The sequence below is a fragment of the Eptesicus fuscus genome, chromosome 1, assembly GCF_027574615.1.
Source record: "Eptesicus fuscus isolate TK198812 chromosome 1, DD_ASM_mEF_20220401, whole genome shotgun sequence".
In the NCBI taxonomy this organism is placed as follows: domain Eukaryota; kingdom Metazoa; phylum Chordata; class Mammalia; order Chiroptera; family Vespertilionidae; genus Eptesicus; species Eptesicus fuscus.
In genome coordinates this window covers 7,539,903-7,552,906 of record NC_072473.1, presented here as the reverse complement: position 1 = coordinate 7,552,906, position 13,004 = coordinate 7,539,903, and the positions used below count along the sequence as shown (strand labels likewise).

The window sequence follows — 13,004 nt, the reverse complement described above, 5'->3', positions numbered from 1 at the left end:
ATGATTATGGCTTTTGATTAACCCTCAAAATTTGATGAACCTTCAGATTTTTTTTTCTCATCTTAAAAAGGGCACAAAATATGGGAGTGGAAACAAAAATATTCCAAAGCCCAGGATTTCTTGTTTATCAATGATAATGAAGTTGTTGTTTTTCTGGCCAAGAATGTAAAAACAAATTGCAGTGTACCTCATAGGTACTTCATTTTCACAGTCTTGAGCTACTTAGAATGTCAGTTTATAATTCATATAAGTCAATTCAGTTTTATTAAATTATCAAATGTTCAAGGGGCATGAGAAATGTAGACTTGAACCAAATACAGCCCCTGCTCTCCAGGAACTTAAAGTTTGTAGGATACAAAAGTAAATCATGTCAGCAATAAATGCATGTATGGCTGTGAACAAAATGCTATTAAGAACGCAGGAAGAGAGAATAGAAAGTTAGTAGTTTGGACAAGTTTACAACAAATAAAAATCTATAACAAATTAAAGAAAGTTTTCTCAAAGGAAATGATATTGAGATAGGCCTGTAAAAATGGCTAATATGTTTAAAGTTGCAAAAATAAAAAAGGGAAAGCTCCCAGTATCAAGTTAAGGAAATAGTGTGAAAAGAACACACAGAAAGATCAGAGGTAGGAGATAGCCCACTTGCAGGGACTAGCTGGCTGAATGGCTTAGAGGAGGATGGAGCAGCGGCATTAATGTGGATGCTCTGAAAAGCCCAACTTAGCTTCAGATCTTAACGGGTTCAAGAGTTTGGATTCTCTGACATAGGCACAGGGGTGCTAATGAAGATTTCATGTGGAAACGATTTCATTGTAAATGACAAGGAGAAGGGCAGTGGAATGGAGAAACATCATTCAGTGATAGTGCGTTTTAGATGTCTGCTTATTAATCATGGGCTGTTAGACTGGGTCCGGCAACCCGGCAATTGTTCTTTCTTATTAGCCATCTTAATAAAAATATAAATGAGTTTATTTTAATAATAATTTCAGAATGTGGAACAAACGAGTTTATTTTAATAATTTCAGAACATGAAACAAATGATGTTAAAATCTCCTAGTATGTTTGATTTTATACACACACACACACACACATTTGGTTCCCTTTTATCTCCTGTTCTTCCTTTTGTCAGTTATTTCCATTAACTCAAATATAAGGAGCAGAAAGGTACTCTGTAAAGGCCTAAAAGATGTTTCTAAAGTTTGTAGGATGTTTGGCAGCATCCCTGTCCTCTAGCCCAGTGGTCGGCAAACTCATCAGTCCACAGAGCCAAACATCAACAGTACAACGACTGAAATTTCTTTTGAGAGCCACATTTTTTAAACTTAAACTTCTTCTAACGCCACTTCTTCAACATAGACTCGCCCAGGCCGTGGTATTTTGTGGAAGAGCCACACTCAAGGGGCCAAAGAGCCGCATGTGGCTCGCGAGCCGCAGTTTGACGACCACTGCTCTAACCAACAGATACCAGTAGCACCTGTTCGCCATTTGTGACAACCAAAAATGTCTCGAGTTGCCAAAATGTCTTCTGTAAGAAAAAAAATCCACCACCCCCACCTCCATTGACAACCACTGAGTTAAAATATACTGTTTTTCACAATAGACAAAATACTTTATCTTCCCATGTACCTTAACACTGAAAATTTAAAGTGAAAAATAATTTTTACCTTCTAATTATACTGAAAATATTAGACTAATTACTATAAACATCTTGATACTGTTTTTTTTTATAGCATATCAATTTCATTTCAGTTTAAATGATGAAGAGTCACATTAAAAATTCTACAACTTTTAGAAAATGAATGAGTAGAGCCAATAGTTTGTAAAGGTACAAAATGTTCAGCTATTACAGGTTTGATTTCTTTTAATGTGTCACAGCTGGATACATTTCTCAAAACCCAATAAAATGTGCAGAGTAAAGTTATATTTGAAATGGTTTCACAGTTTACTAGTTTTAGGTGTTATGGTTTTATGAATACCTGTATGTGGTAATGAAACAATAATTGGGGTTAAGTTTTAAAAGCAACATTGGTTCTTCCTGCCTCTTGTTTTATTGAAGGTAAATGGAGCATATATATCCCCACATGCTTTTACAGCTCTGATGATCTTTAAAAGGCATCTCACATGAATGAAAAGAACAACCCACATGTTTTCACGTGATCTCATATTTAATTTACCCTCCTGAGCAGCAGATCAATAGTTATGTGCTGAGAAACTGCTTTTCAATACCGTTGTGGAGTATGTAAAAACGTGGAAAAATCAATTTCTTTTTTCCTGTCTCAAGAGACTCGCTGTATTTCCTATTGCTCATGGCAACAATAATCTCAACCTTTTATTTATGCTCTCTAAGCTTGGGACATTGAAAGTCAATACTAAGGCCTCGGGTGGGGAGTGGGGGTGGGGTGGGAGAAGTCAATGGGGGGAAACGGGGACATATGTAATACTTTCAACAATAAAGATTTAATTTTTAAAAAAGAACGTCAATAGTGACATATTCAGAATGATTGAAACTGCTTTACTTATCATTATTACCATGGCTACTAATAAGGTATTAGGCACCAATATGTGGAAATGCTGAAATGAGCATTGTATGAAGCAAGTTTGATATGAATTCTCAGGAGGTTTAATACTTAAACTTGTACATGAAAATAAAGACTAAATAGATACAAGATTTTGAAAGGTATAAGAAAGTAAAGACAGTATATTAAGAGGCAAGAACAATAGTATCTAGTTCTGTGTTCTACCTATTTTATTGAGCTGTCGAGTTCTTTATTAAATCATTTTTAGCATGTTTGAAGTGATCCAAACCTTTTAAGAATCTTCATATTTTAAGTCAATGTCTTTATAGTTTCTCTTTCTATTCACCTGACGACCCATGAAAGTTGATATTTTAAAAAAATTTATATGTTTTTATTGATTTTTAAAGAGAGAAGGGAGACGGATAGAGAGATAGAAACATCGATCAGCTGCCTCCCAAACACCCCTTATTGGGAATTGAGCCTGAAACCCAGGCATGTGCCCCGACCAGGAATTGAACCAATGAACTGGTGATTCATGGGTCGACGTTCAACCACTTAGCCACACAGGCCGGGCAAAAGTTGATATTTTTAATCATTTCATTTTGGGCTGCTGTTTCTTTTGCAATTGTCAAATACTTTTCTAAGCAAATAATAGAATATAGAAAAATTAAAACTGTAATTATAGACTTTTTTTGAAAAGAAGGATGATATCACTGTGCATCTATACTTCTTATGTCATGTGCCAGAAGAATACTCCAAGGAAAATTAATAGCCACAGATATTTTCATTATTAACTGAGAACGATTAAAAAGAAATAAGCCTATTAACCAGCTCAAGAGTTATAAAAAGAACAAGAAAGCCAGTATAATGACAACAGGGGTAAGGACTTAATGAATGTAAGTAAGATTGATGAATCACAAAGCAGAAAGAAAAGAATTGAAAATTAAATTCAAGGTCTTATTCTTTGATTAAACAATAAAACTAGATAAACCTCTGGCAAGATAATGGGAAAATGAGAAAAAAAAAAACAGAAAATATAACGGGAATATAAGCAATGAATGTAGATTTTTTTAAATGGCAAATATATATAAAGTCCATGAGAATACTGGAAAATCTTAATAAAAGGAATAATTTTTTGAAATTGTCAATAGCTAAAATGGGCTCAGAAAGAAATATGAAACCTATAATAAATGGCAATACAAGAAATTAAACTTTTGCTATAACTCTTCCTCCAAAATAGGAATGATCCACATTCTTCAACTCTGAATTTTGTCTTTTTTCTGCATTTTAAGTATTTGTAAACATAGACAATGTTAGAAATCTTTCTATAACATTTTCAAGATGGCAATATAAAAGCAGGAAAAAATAAACTTTAAGAATCAGCACTTGAGCCCAGCCAGTGTGGCACAGTGGTTGAGCATCAACCCATGAACCAGGAGGTCACCATTCGATTCCTTGTCAGGACACATGCCGAGTTGTGGGCTTGATTCCTAATGGGGGCATCCAGGAGGCAGCCAATCAATGATTCTCTCTCATCATTGATGTTTTTCTCTCTCCCTTCCTCTTTCTCTCTGAAATCAATGAAAACATATTTAAAAAAAGAATTAGCTACATGATATTCTTCTATGAAAATAAGTTTAAAAACCCTAGGAAAAAAGCAGTAATTAAGTCTAGAAGCATGTTAAAAATCATCAAAATGAGTATATCTAAGGGATCAATGTAAGGAATTTATTAATATAAAGCACCAAATGGTAAAAACTCTAGAATCATATTAAGAGATGCTGAAAAGACAGTTGATAAAATTCAACATTAGTTATTGATAAAAGAAAATAGTAAACTAGGAATAAAAGGAGACGTTTTCTTATGACACATCAAATTTAATGTGACTCACCAGATGCTGTGGAAGAGCAGTAATCCCATTAAAGTGGGGAAGACGACAAGGTCCATGTTATTCCCATTACATCATCCTTTTCTGATAGTGCTGCTACAATGAGACAAAACGACAGCAACATCATGCAAGAAGATCCAAGGTTAAGGAAGGTGTGTATCAACTGTTAAAATATATTAATATTGGTCATCTATGATACTTCATTATGGGTGTTTTGTACTTTTCTATATTTTCTGTACAGAATTTGTGTTGCGATTTTTCTGTTTTTAAAATGAGACAACAAACATTGAGAAATCATAACTTAAAAGGGAAAATATTTTCTCTCTTCAAATGAATGGCTTAGACTACGATTCAGCATTTTACTGTCTTCAACTCTAGTTACAAAGATGATTAAGTAGAAGCAAAAGAGAGGTATTTGATACTTTTATGAAGTTTCAGGCTAAAGGAAAGCTGAATTGGATTTCTGTCTCTAACATGACTTTTGCTTTATGATGCCAGTTATCAGCATCAAATTGTTACAATCTCTATTGACTTTTCCTTCCCATGATGACTTTATCTTGTCTAACATTTGCCAAGATAACTTGATCTAGTCTGACCTTGTTTGCAGGGGTTAGTTATATTAGCTCTTACTTCTAGGAAATTTCCATTTTACCAAATAGTGAAATTTCGAAAATGGCTGAGTTAACTTTTGGCTGCCTCTCCCTCTAGTCTAACTTCTCCTGACACTGTGCCCTGGCAACCAAAGTGGAGGAAAGGCAAAAAAGCTTCCTCAGGTGGAGTTAGCGAACAGAAATGGGTCATAGATGGTAACATACCACCCTAAGTAGGAGGGGGAAATGATTTGACTCTCAAAGTGTTGCAGAAGTGTCATTGTTTGCATTTTCTCATTGTTGCTTTAAATATACAAACTTTCTGTTAACATCCGGGTCACCCAACCTAATTTTCCCACTCATGGTTTTCAAGCAACAAGGTCAAATTTGTTGACCAAATGCATGAAGAGGCAGCATGGAAGAGAGGAAAGCCCTGACATCGATTGACCCTTTCTGGGGGCTTCTATTGGCCTTCGTAGAGTGCCCACGAGGGAAGGAGTCTTGTCCATTCTTTATCTTACTCAGAGCATCTCTGAGGTTTTGCTGCAATTTCAGTTTTTACCAATGAAGACCTCAGATGCAGTGCGGTTCAGTGTGGTGGAGAGAGGGTTCAAGTGACACCTATTCACTCCTCCCATTGCCACCGATGCCTTGAACACCAGAGCCTTGATTTCCTCGCTGTAAGACAGTTATAACAACCGCAGCAGTGAGGTGCTCTTTGGAGGGTTAAAGAAAGAGCCCAGCAGACCAGTTTGTGGTGGGCAGCTCTTGACTACTGCTCTATAGCATCACTGACCAATGTGCTCACCAGCCACATGTGGCTACTTAATTTAATCTTGAATTCCTTTCACAGCAGCACCAGCCCCGTTTCAAGTGCTCAACACTCACCCATGTCTACTGGCTACCACTTGGTGAGGGCAGCTATGGAGCATTTCCATCATCACAGAGTGTTCCATTGGACAGCACTGCTCTATGTCATCAGCTGTGATTTTGCACAGCTGCCACCCCTTCGGGCTGACCAAAAGCATCCCCTTTGAATTGGGAGCTGGGCCCGGATGTTTACCTGCAGAAGTGTGAGTCAGGTAAGGCCCTTCTGGCAAGGCCTTTGTTCCCCAGAGATAGAAAGGAGTGATATTAGCTTCCCAAATTAAGATAGGTTATCTGTCAGCCAGATAGATACTTCAGGCATGAAAAGATGGGAAGTTCATACCAGGAAAATCCTCCAGAGAGGACTCAGTTCTTTCCATCCTGCACTTAACCAGACAACAAAGGGGCGGGGACGGGGGAGAGAATTCTGACTTTGAGTCAGCAGGGGAAACATTCTTTTAAGCTAGAGTTTGCAAAGCACAGCTAACCTGTTTTCCAAACAGGCTTTTGTAAATAACTGACAGGAGATGGGCTGCTTCTGTCAAAGTATTAACCCAAGTGATGGGGATTAATCATTAAACCTTCTAGCTGGTGGCTTGTTTCTCTGCTATTCTAATCCGGGTCACAGAATGGCTAAAGCAGCTTTAAGTGGAGGGTGGATTATTTTTCCCTTGGTTTGTCTTGTGTTTTCCTCTCTGAAAGAATGTTGTGGCTGCTCTTTTTTCTGGTGACTGCTATTCATGGTGAACTCTGTCAACCAGGTATGTAGCCCTGAAACTTACACAAAGATGAATTGTTTTTAATGTTGGGTAAGTTTTTGATGGAAAGACCACTTAATTTTTCAAAATCTATAGACATGTTGTGGCTTGAACGTTAAGCTGTTTTATGAGTTTGAAAGAAAATTTTAAACCATCTGAGATGATTACAGTTAAACTTTCAGGAATTTGGAGAGCAGTTTATTTGCAGTTCTGTGTTCTGTTGATTTGATTTGCATTAGATATTAGATTTGTTAGGCTCAGTTTGGGCAGGTTTTATCTTACACTGCTCTTTTTTCTTTCTGGCAGATGCAGAAAATGCTTTTAAAGTGAGACTTAGTATCAGAACAGCTCTGGGAGATAAAGCAGTAAGTGGAGAACCTGCGTGTTCATTTTAAATTTTGTTTGCTAATAACATTGTGCTTTCTCTAATAATGAGCCTCTTTACCTGGTTATTTTAAAGTTGTATAGATTGCTTCTAAAGACCTCAAATCCAGTATCTTCTTAAAAATGAAAATATTATAGGAAAATAGAAATTGTTAATAAAAATGATTTTGCCTAAAATACTTTATCTACAGTTTATGCTAGAAAATATGTGGAGGTTTGTATTATAAAAAACAATTTTGTACCCTTGAACATTTCAACCCAGCATAGTGCAGCAAGGCGGCCTGAATCTGGCAGTTAGGTCTTGGTTGGGTTCTGTGCTTCACTCTTGTGGTCATTTGAATGTTGTTAGCCTCAGTTTTGTAGACATTGAAAAGAGGTCATATTTCATCTGCATAAGAGTTTTCGTAGCACAAAATTTTCACATTCTAACATGAAGTTTCTTTAATTCTCCCTAAATATCAAAATAATAACATGAAATGTATTGTTATAAAATTGAAATGTAATACTCATGGTGCTCATGTAGTTATAGGAACAGTAAGGAGTATCGAATTAATAAGATGGTATTTTATAATTTTAGTTTCAGTTTTCCAAGTATGGTCCGTGAAAATTTCCCCCAAGAGAAGATGATACTGTTTAGGCTCTAAACAGTAGAGAACCGCTAATGAAACTTAGAGGTATTCTGTTTAGAGGTTATGTTTTATTTTATTCACTCAATGAGTAATCGTTATGGCAGCCAACATTTATTGAGAACCTAGTTTGCTTTCTAGGTGGGCCCCTTCTAGAGCACTTTGCTCATATCAGCTCATTTAGCTGTCACAATAACCCTTTGAGGAATGTAGTACAGGTATTCCTATTCTCATCAAATGGATGAGAGGTGCAAAGAAATTAAGTGACCTGCGCAAGATCTCAAGTCAGCAGGTGGCAAAGGTAAGATGGAACCCAGACAAGTCTGGCTGCAGGATCCACTCTCTCTCCCAGTGCTATACACTGTTTATCCCAGGATCCTCTGAGAGCAGGCACCATGCTGGGTTCTAGGGATGCAGAGCAGCTAAAATCAGGCTTGTCCCTGTCCTTGTGGAATTATAGTAGTCGGAGAATTGGTTGTCCATTAAATAGTCAGTGAACCAAATGCAAATGTGCATTCTGGACAAATATTACAGGAAGTAGAAGTACAAGTGGGTTTTGGCTTCTGCGGGGGCCTCAATACCTGACGTTTGCTGTGAGGTCTGAAGCATGAGTAGAAGTGAACTAAGGTATAAAAGAAAAAGGGCAGAGGAAACAGCATGTGCAAAGGATTCTTCACGAAGGAACTTCGTGAGAGTGAGGGGTAGAAGGAAGACTGAGTTGTCTGGAACTGGAGCAGTGAGGAGGAGTGTGGCACATGATGAGCTTAGAGAGAAAGGAGGAGTCAGGCCAAAGAATATGTGGACTGTTTTCGGGAGTTTTGATATTATCTTTAATGTCATGATAGAATTTGTGTTTGGAGGACAGTTTAACAACAGTGTGGAAGACAGATTGGAGGGTAGTAGAGTAGAAAGGTGGTACCAATTAGGAGGTGATTGGCATAGCGGAGGTGGGAGATAATATTCATTTGAAATAAAATGTGTTGGTGGAGAGAGTAGTGAAGGGATTCGAGAGCCATAGGGATGGTATGACAAGGAAGGGACAAGGAGGAGTCAAGGATGAAGCTTTCTAATTATGTTTCTAATTATGCAACTGGTTAGGTGATGTCCTATTTATGAGTTAGGCAACCAAGTAAAGACAATAACAGACTTTAATTTTGAACTTGTTGTGTTTGAGCTATTATTGATAAACAGGCAAGGACAGAGCTGGCTTGAGATATACATTCCTGAGTCCTTTGCTCTAAGGTGACAATGGAAAGCTGGAGGAAATGACAATGCCCACGGGAAAAGTACAGAGGTCCAAGAGGAGAGAGAGCTTTGAGTTTCTCTAAAACTTGAAGTCCTTGTAGAAGACTGAATCTGCAAAGGGGGCAAGAGGAAAACTAATAAACACTTGTATCACAATTGGGAAGAGAGTGCTTCAAGATGAAGGGAGTTTTCAAGAGCGGCAAATGCTGTTGAGAGGCCAAGCAAGATGAGAATGAAGAATGCTCATTGTGTTAAACAATGTGGAGCTAACTGGTAACTTTAGAGAGAGCTGTGCTTTTAGACTGGCAGAACTGGAAGGCAGATAATGAAGAGGTTTAAGAAGAAGTGGTCATTGAACATATAATGTGAGAAGTATGGACAACTCCTTCAAGTATTTTGGCTGTGAAGGATGGAGAGAGACATAAGTAGGTGGAAAAAGGAAGACTGAGTAAAGTGATTTGGTTTTGTTGTTGTTTTCATGGGAAAGACTTGAGTGTGGTTAAAAGTCAAATGATAGGCCCAAGTCAGCATGGAACAACAGGAGGGGGAAACTGATATTGTTTAGAGCCTGAGAAGGGCAGAAGGGAAGTGTTCCTAATAGAGGTGGGGGGATCAGCCATGGACAGGAGGAGAAATACCACATCTATCCCTTGAGAGAAGGATATGAATAGAATGTGTGTCTATGGAGGAAGTTTTGTATTTGGTGACAGGAGGTTGGGGGAGTTTAAATTGATAACTTGAGATGTATCTATAAATTATGAAGCAAGAGCATCTAGTGAGATGTGAGGGATAGCACTGAGATTTGTGGGGCCTGAAGAGGGCTTGGAATAGTCATTGTGAACCACGAGAGAAAGAAAACTGATGGGGAAACCTAAGGAAATGTGGGAATAGGTCACCATGAACTTAGAGTAACCAACAGACCCTGTTTTGTGATTTTCTCCAGTAATACTTGATTACTCACTATAATATGAGGTAGGCTACATTAGTTTCCTAGTGCTGCCGCAACAAAGACTGGGTCACTTAAACACAGCAGTTTATTTTCTTTCAGTTCTGGAGGCTAGAAATCCAAGACAAGATGACATCAGGGTTGGTTCCTTCTGAGCTCCATGAGGGATGGAGTCATTCCAGGCCTCTCTTCTTAGCTTGTAGGTGGTTGTCTTCTCCCTATATCTTCACCTGTCTTCTTTCAGTGTGTGTGTGTGTGTGTGTGTGTGTGTGTGTGTGTGTATCCAAATTTCCTCTTGTAAGTACACCAGTCATTTTGGATTAGGGCCTACTTTATTGATCTAATTTTAACCTAATCACCTTCATAAAGACACAATCTCCAAATATGATTACATTCTGAGGTACTGGGATAGGACATAAAAATTAATGTTTCTTTGGGGGCAGTGACCCAATTCAGCCCATAACATGCACATACACTCAGGTTTCAAGCTAAGAAAATGTGTACTGATGTTTATAAAGGAAGGAAGCTGAGAGGGGGAATCAGGTTCTGTGGGAAAGAAGAAAGGGAGGAAGGGAACTGACTGTATTTGTCCATTATGAGATGTCCAAATGTCCTATTTATTGGCTATTAATACTGCAGATCTGAAGAAGATAATGCAATGGAAAACATGCCACACTTGGAATGATAGAATGTACAAGAAATTCTATCCTGAACATTATGGTGATATGATCTATCATAATCCAGTGCACCATTTTTGTTGCTGTTAATCCTCACCTGAGGATATTTTTCCCATTGCTTTTCAGAGAGAATGGAAGTGAGAGAGAGAGGGAGGGAAGGAGGGAGAGAAACGCCCATGTGAGAGAGACACATTGATTGGTTGTCTCCCGCACACGCCCTGACTGGGGGCGGGGATCGAACCTCCCACCCAGGCATGTGCCCTTGACTGGGAATTGAGCCCAGTCTAACCACTTAGCAACACAGGCCAGGGCAATCCAGTGCACTATTTTTTACCTCATGCCTCTTCGCTTTTCATTTCTGTTTTACTTCTCTTCAGTATGCCTGGGATACAAATGAAGAATATCTCTTCAAAGCGATGATGGCTTTCTCCATGAGGAAAGTTCCCAACAGAGAAACAACAGAGTAAGTAAACAGTGAAAAATCTCAATTGATAGCTTGCAGTATTATTTGAGATAGTGTAATAATTTAAAACTTGATTTTGAAAAAAAATTTATTAATCTCTTTTTAAGGGAACCACATTTTTGTTTAACTTTTACAAAAGCTTTCTGCATTTCTGTTGTATACATGTTTCTCTTGCTAATGAATAGATAGATAGTATAGGTAAGAACTCTACTCTCATTGTATTAGTCAGCTGGGCTCCTGTAACAAAATACCACAGACTGGGTGGCTTAAACAACAGAAGTTCATTCCTCACGGTTCTGGAGGTTGGAAAGTCCAAATTTAAGGTGCTGCCAAGGTAGGTTTCATTTTGAGGGCTCTTCTTTTGGCTTGCAGGTGCCACCAGATCATTGTGTGCTCATGTGACCTCTTCAATAAAGGGGAAGTGGAAGGGCAAAGAGTGAGCTCTCTGGTATCTTTTCTTAGGAGGACACTAATCCTATAATAGGGCTCCACCTGTGACCTAATTTAGCCATAATGACCTCCTATAGGCCCTGTCTCCAAATACAGTTATATTTGGGGTTTGGGCTTTAAGATATGAATTTGGAGGGTGACAAATAAATCCATAGTACTCATTATGAAAAGAACTTAAATATGTATAGGTTTGCTGGTATCTATCATAGTACCTTGTTTATTTTTTTAAAGGCTTTAGTACAATTTTAATAGTTTTACTTTTTTATCTATTCATCCAGAGGAATTTTCTCTAGTTATGATGTTTCCTACCATCTCTATCTGTGATTAAGGCAGCACTCCTGGTTTCTCTCTCCTCTGCCCCTCATTCTTCCCCTTGAGAGGTAAAATGAATGATCTGATTGGTGAGCTGCAAGGAGAAACTGGGCTTGGGTTCCCTTCTCCTTCAGAGCCTTCCTGCCCTCAGGCTGCAGCCATTTGCTGCTCCCTACAGTAAGTACAGAATCTGGCCCTGCATGGGCAGGCACATACCTGGAAGGCTGTGTGTGCTGGTTTCAGCTGAGCACTGTTTAGATTGGTAGGTGCAGATCATAAAGTGTTGAATATCTTGTATACTACTCCAGTGTGTGGTGATACCTGCCTCAGTTCAGTTCTACATGGGACACTGTAGAGGAGTTGATTTTATTTCAGATTTTTTTTTAAATTAGGAAGGAAATTTGCTGATTAAAGTCACATCCTCCATCCCAGCCTTTTATTTTGGTCTATCTGCTTCATTCTTTTGTCTTAATTTTATAATGCTTCAGAAGCTGGTAAAGAGGATTGCTATTTATTGGTCTCCCTCAAACCCACATAATATATGATGAATGGGCTATAAATATCAGGAATAAAGTAGGAGCGGAATTTGGGGGATCAAATTAAACATGTGACCCATGTATGTGTGTGTTTAAAAATAGGTAATATTTAAAAATAGGTAATATATTCACATGATTCAGAAAATTAAAAAATGAAGTCTATAGTAAAACAAAATTATGCCCTAAGTGAACTCTACTCCTATTTTATAGATGTTTAGAAAAAATATATTTGCTGTTATTTGATGTCTTGAACCTTTAGTACTCTTTCCACAATTATTTATAATTACTTTTTTCAACAAAAATTAGATAATAGCATCACAAAAAAATTCCAAAGAAAAAATATAAGAAAAAAAGCTACTGGTCATCTCACAATACTAATCCCTTAACTAGTCTCTTTTTATTTTCTAATCCTTCTTATTCAGCAGGTTTTATATGTTGCTGTGTTCATTTTACTGTTATGTCCTCTAAGTGCCTAAGTTTCATCTTGTAAATGACTATGTTAAATGAGATGTTTCCATTCTTAGGAAAAGTTCATTTAAACATTTCAGATTAATTTTGAGGAATTCACTTTTGAAAAATTTTTTTTTCCAGAACTCTGGGCATTGTAGGAGTCTGGGAATATCTGACCTGGATTAATTGCAAAAATATGTTTTCCTTGGAATTGGGTGCAGAAGATATATAAAGGGTTTTATTGCCAGAATCAGTTGAAAAAAAATAAAAAGTGAAAGCTAGATCAGGGTCAG

At 37.7% G+C, this 13,004-nt stretch overlaps 1 protein-coding gene across 1 annotated transcript in view; it reads left to right on the top strand.

The window, feature by feature from the left end:
* Window positions 1-1,503: 1,503 nt before the first annotated feature.
* The window catches only part of CLTRN (collectrin, amino acid transport regulator), a 36,620-nt gene continuing 25,119 nt past the window's right edge, over window positions 1,504-13,004 (top strand). Inside the window, exons 1-5 of the mRNA XM_054714830.1 lie at window positions 1,504-1,530; window positions 4,499-4,559; window positions 6,023-6,079; window positions 6,929-6,987; window positions 10,878-10,963. Coding sequence (XP_054570805.1) covers window positions 1,504-1,530; window positions 4,499-4,559; window positions 6,023-6,079; window positions 6,929-6,987; window positions 10,878-10,963 — 290 coding nt within the window. The remainder of the gene's footprint in view (window positions 1,531-4,498; window positions 4,560-6,022; window positions 6,080-6,928; window positions 6,988-10,877; window positions 10,964-13,004) is intronic.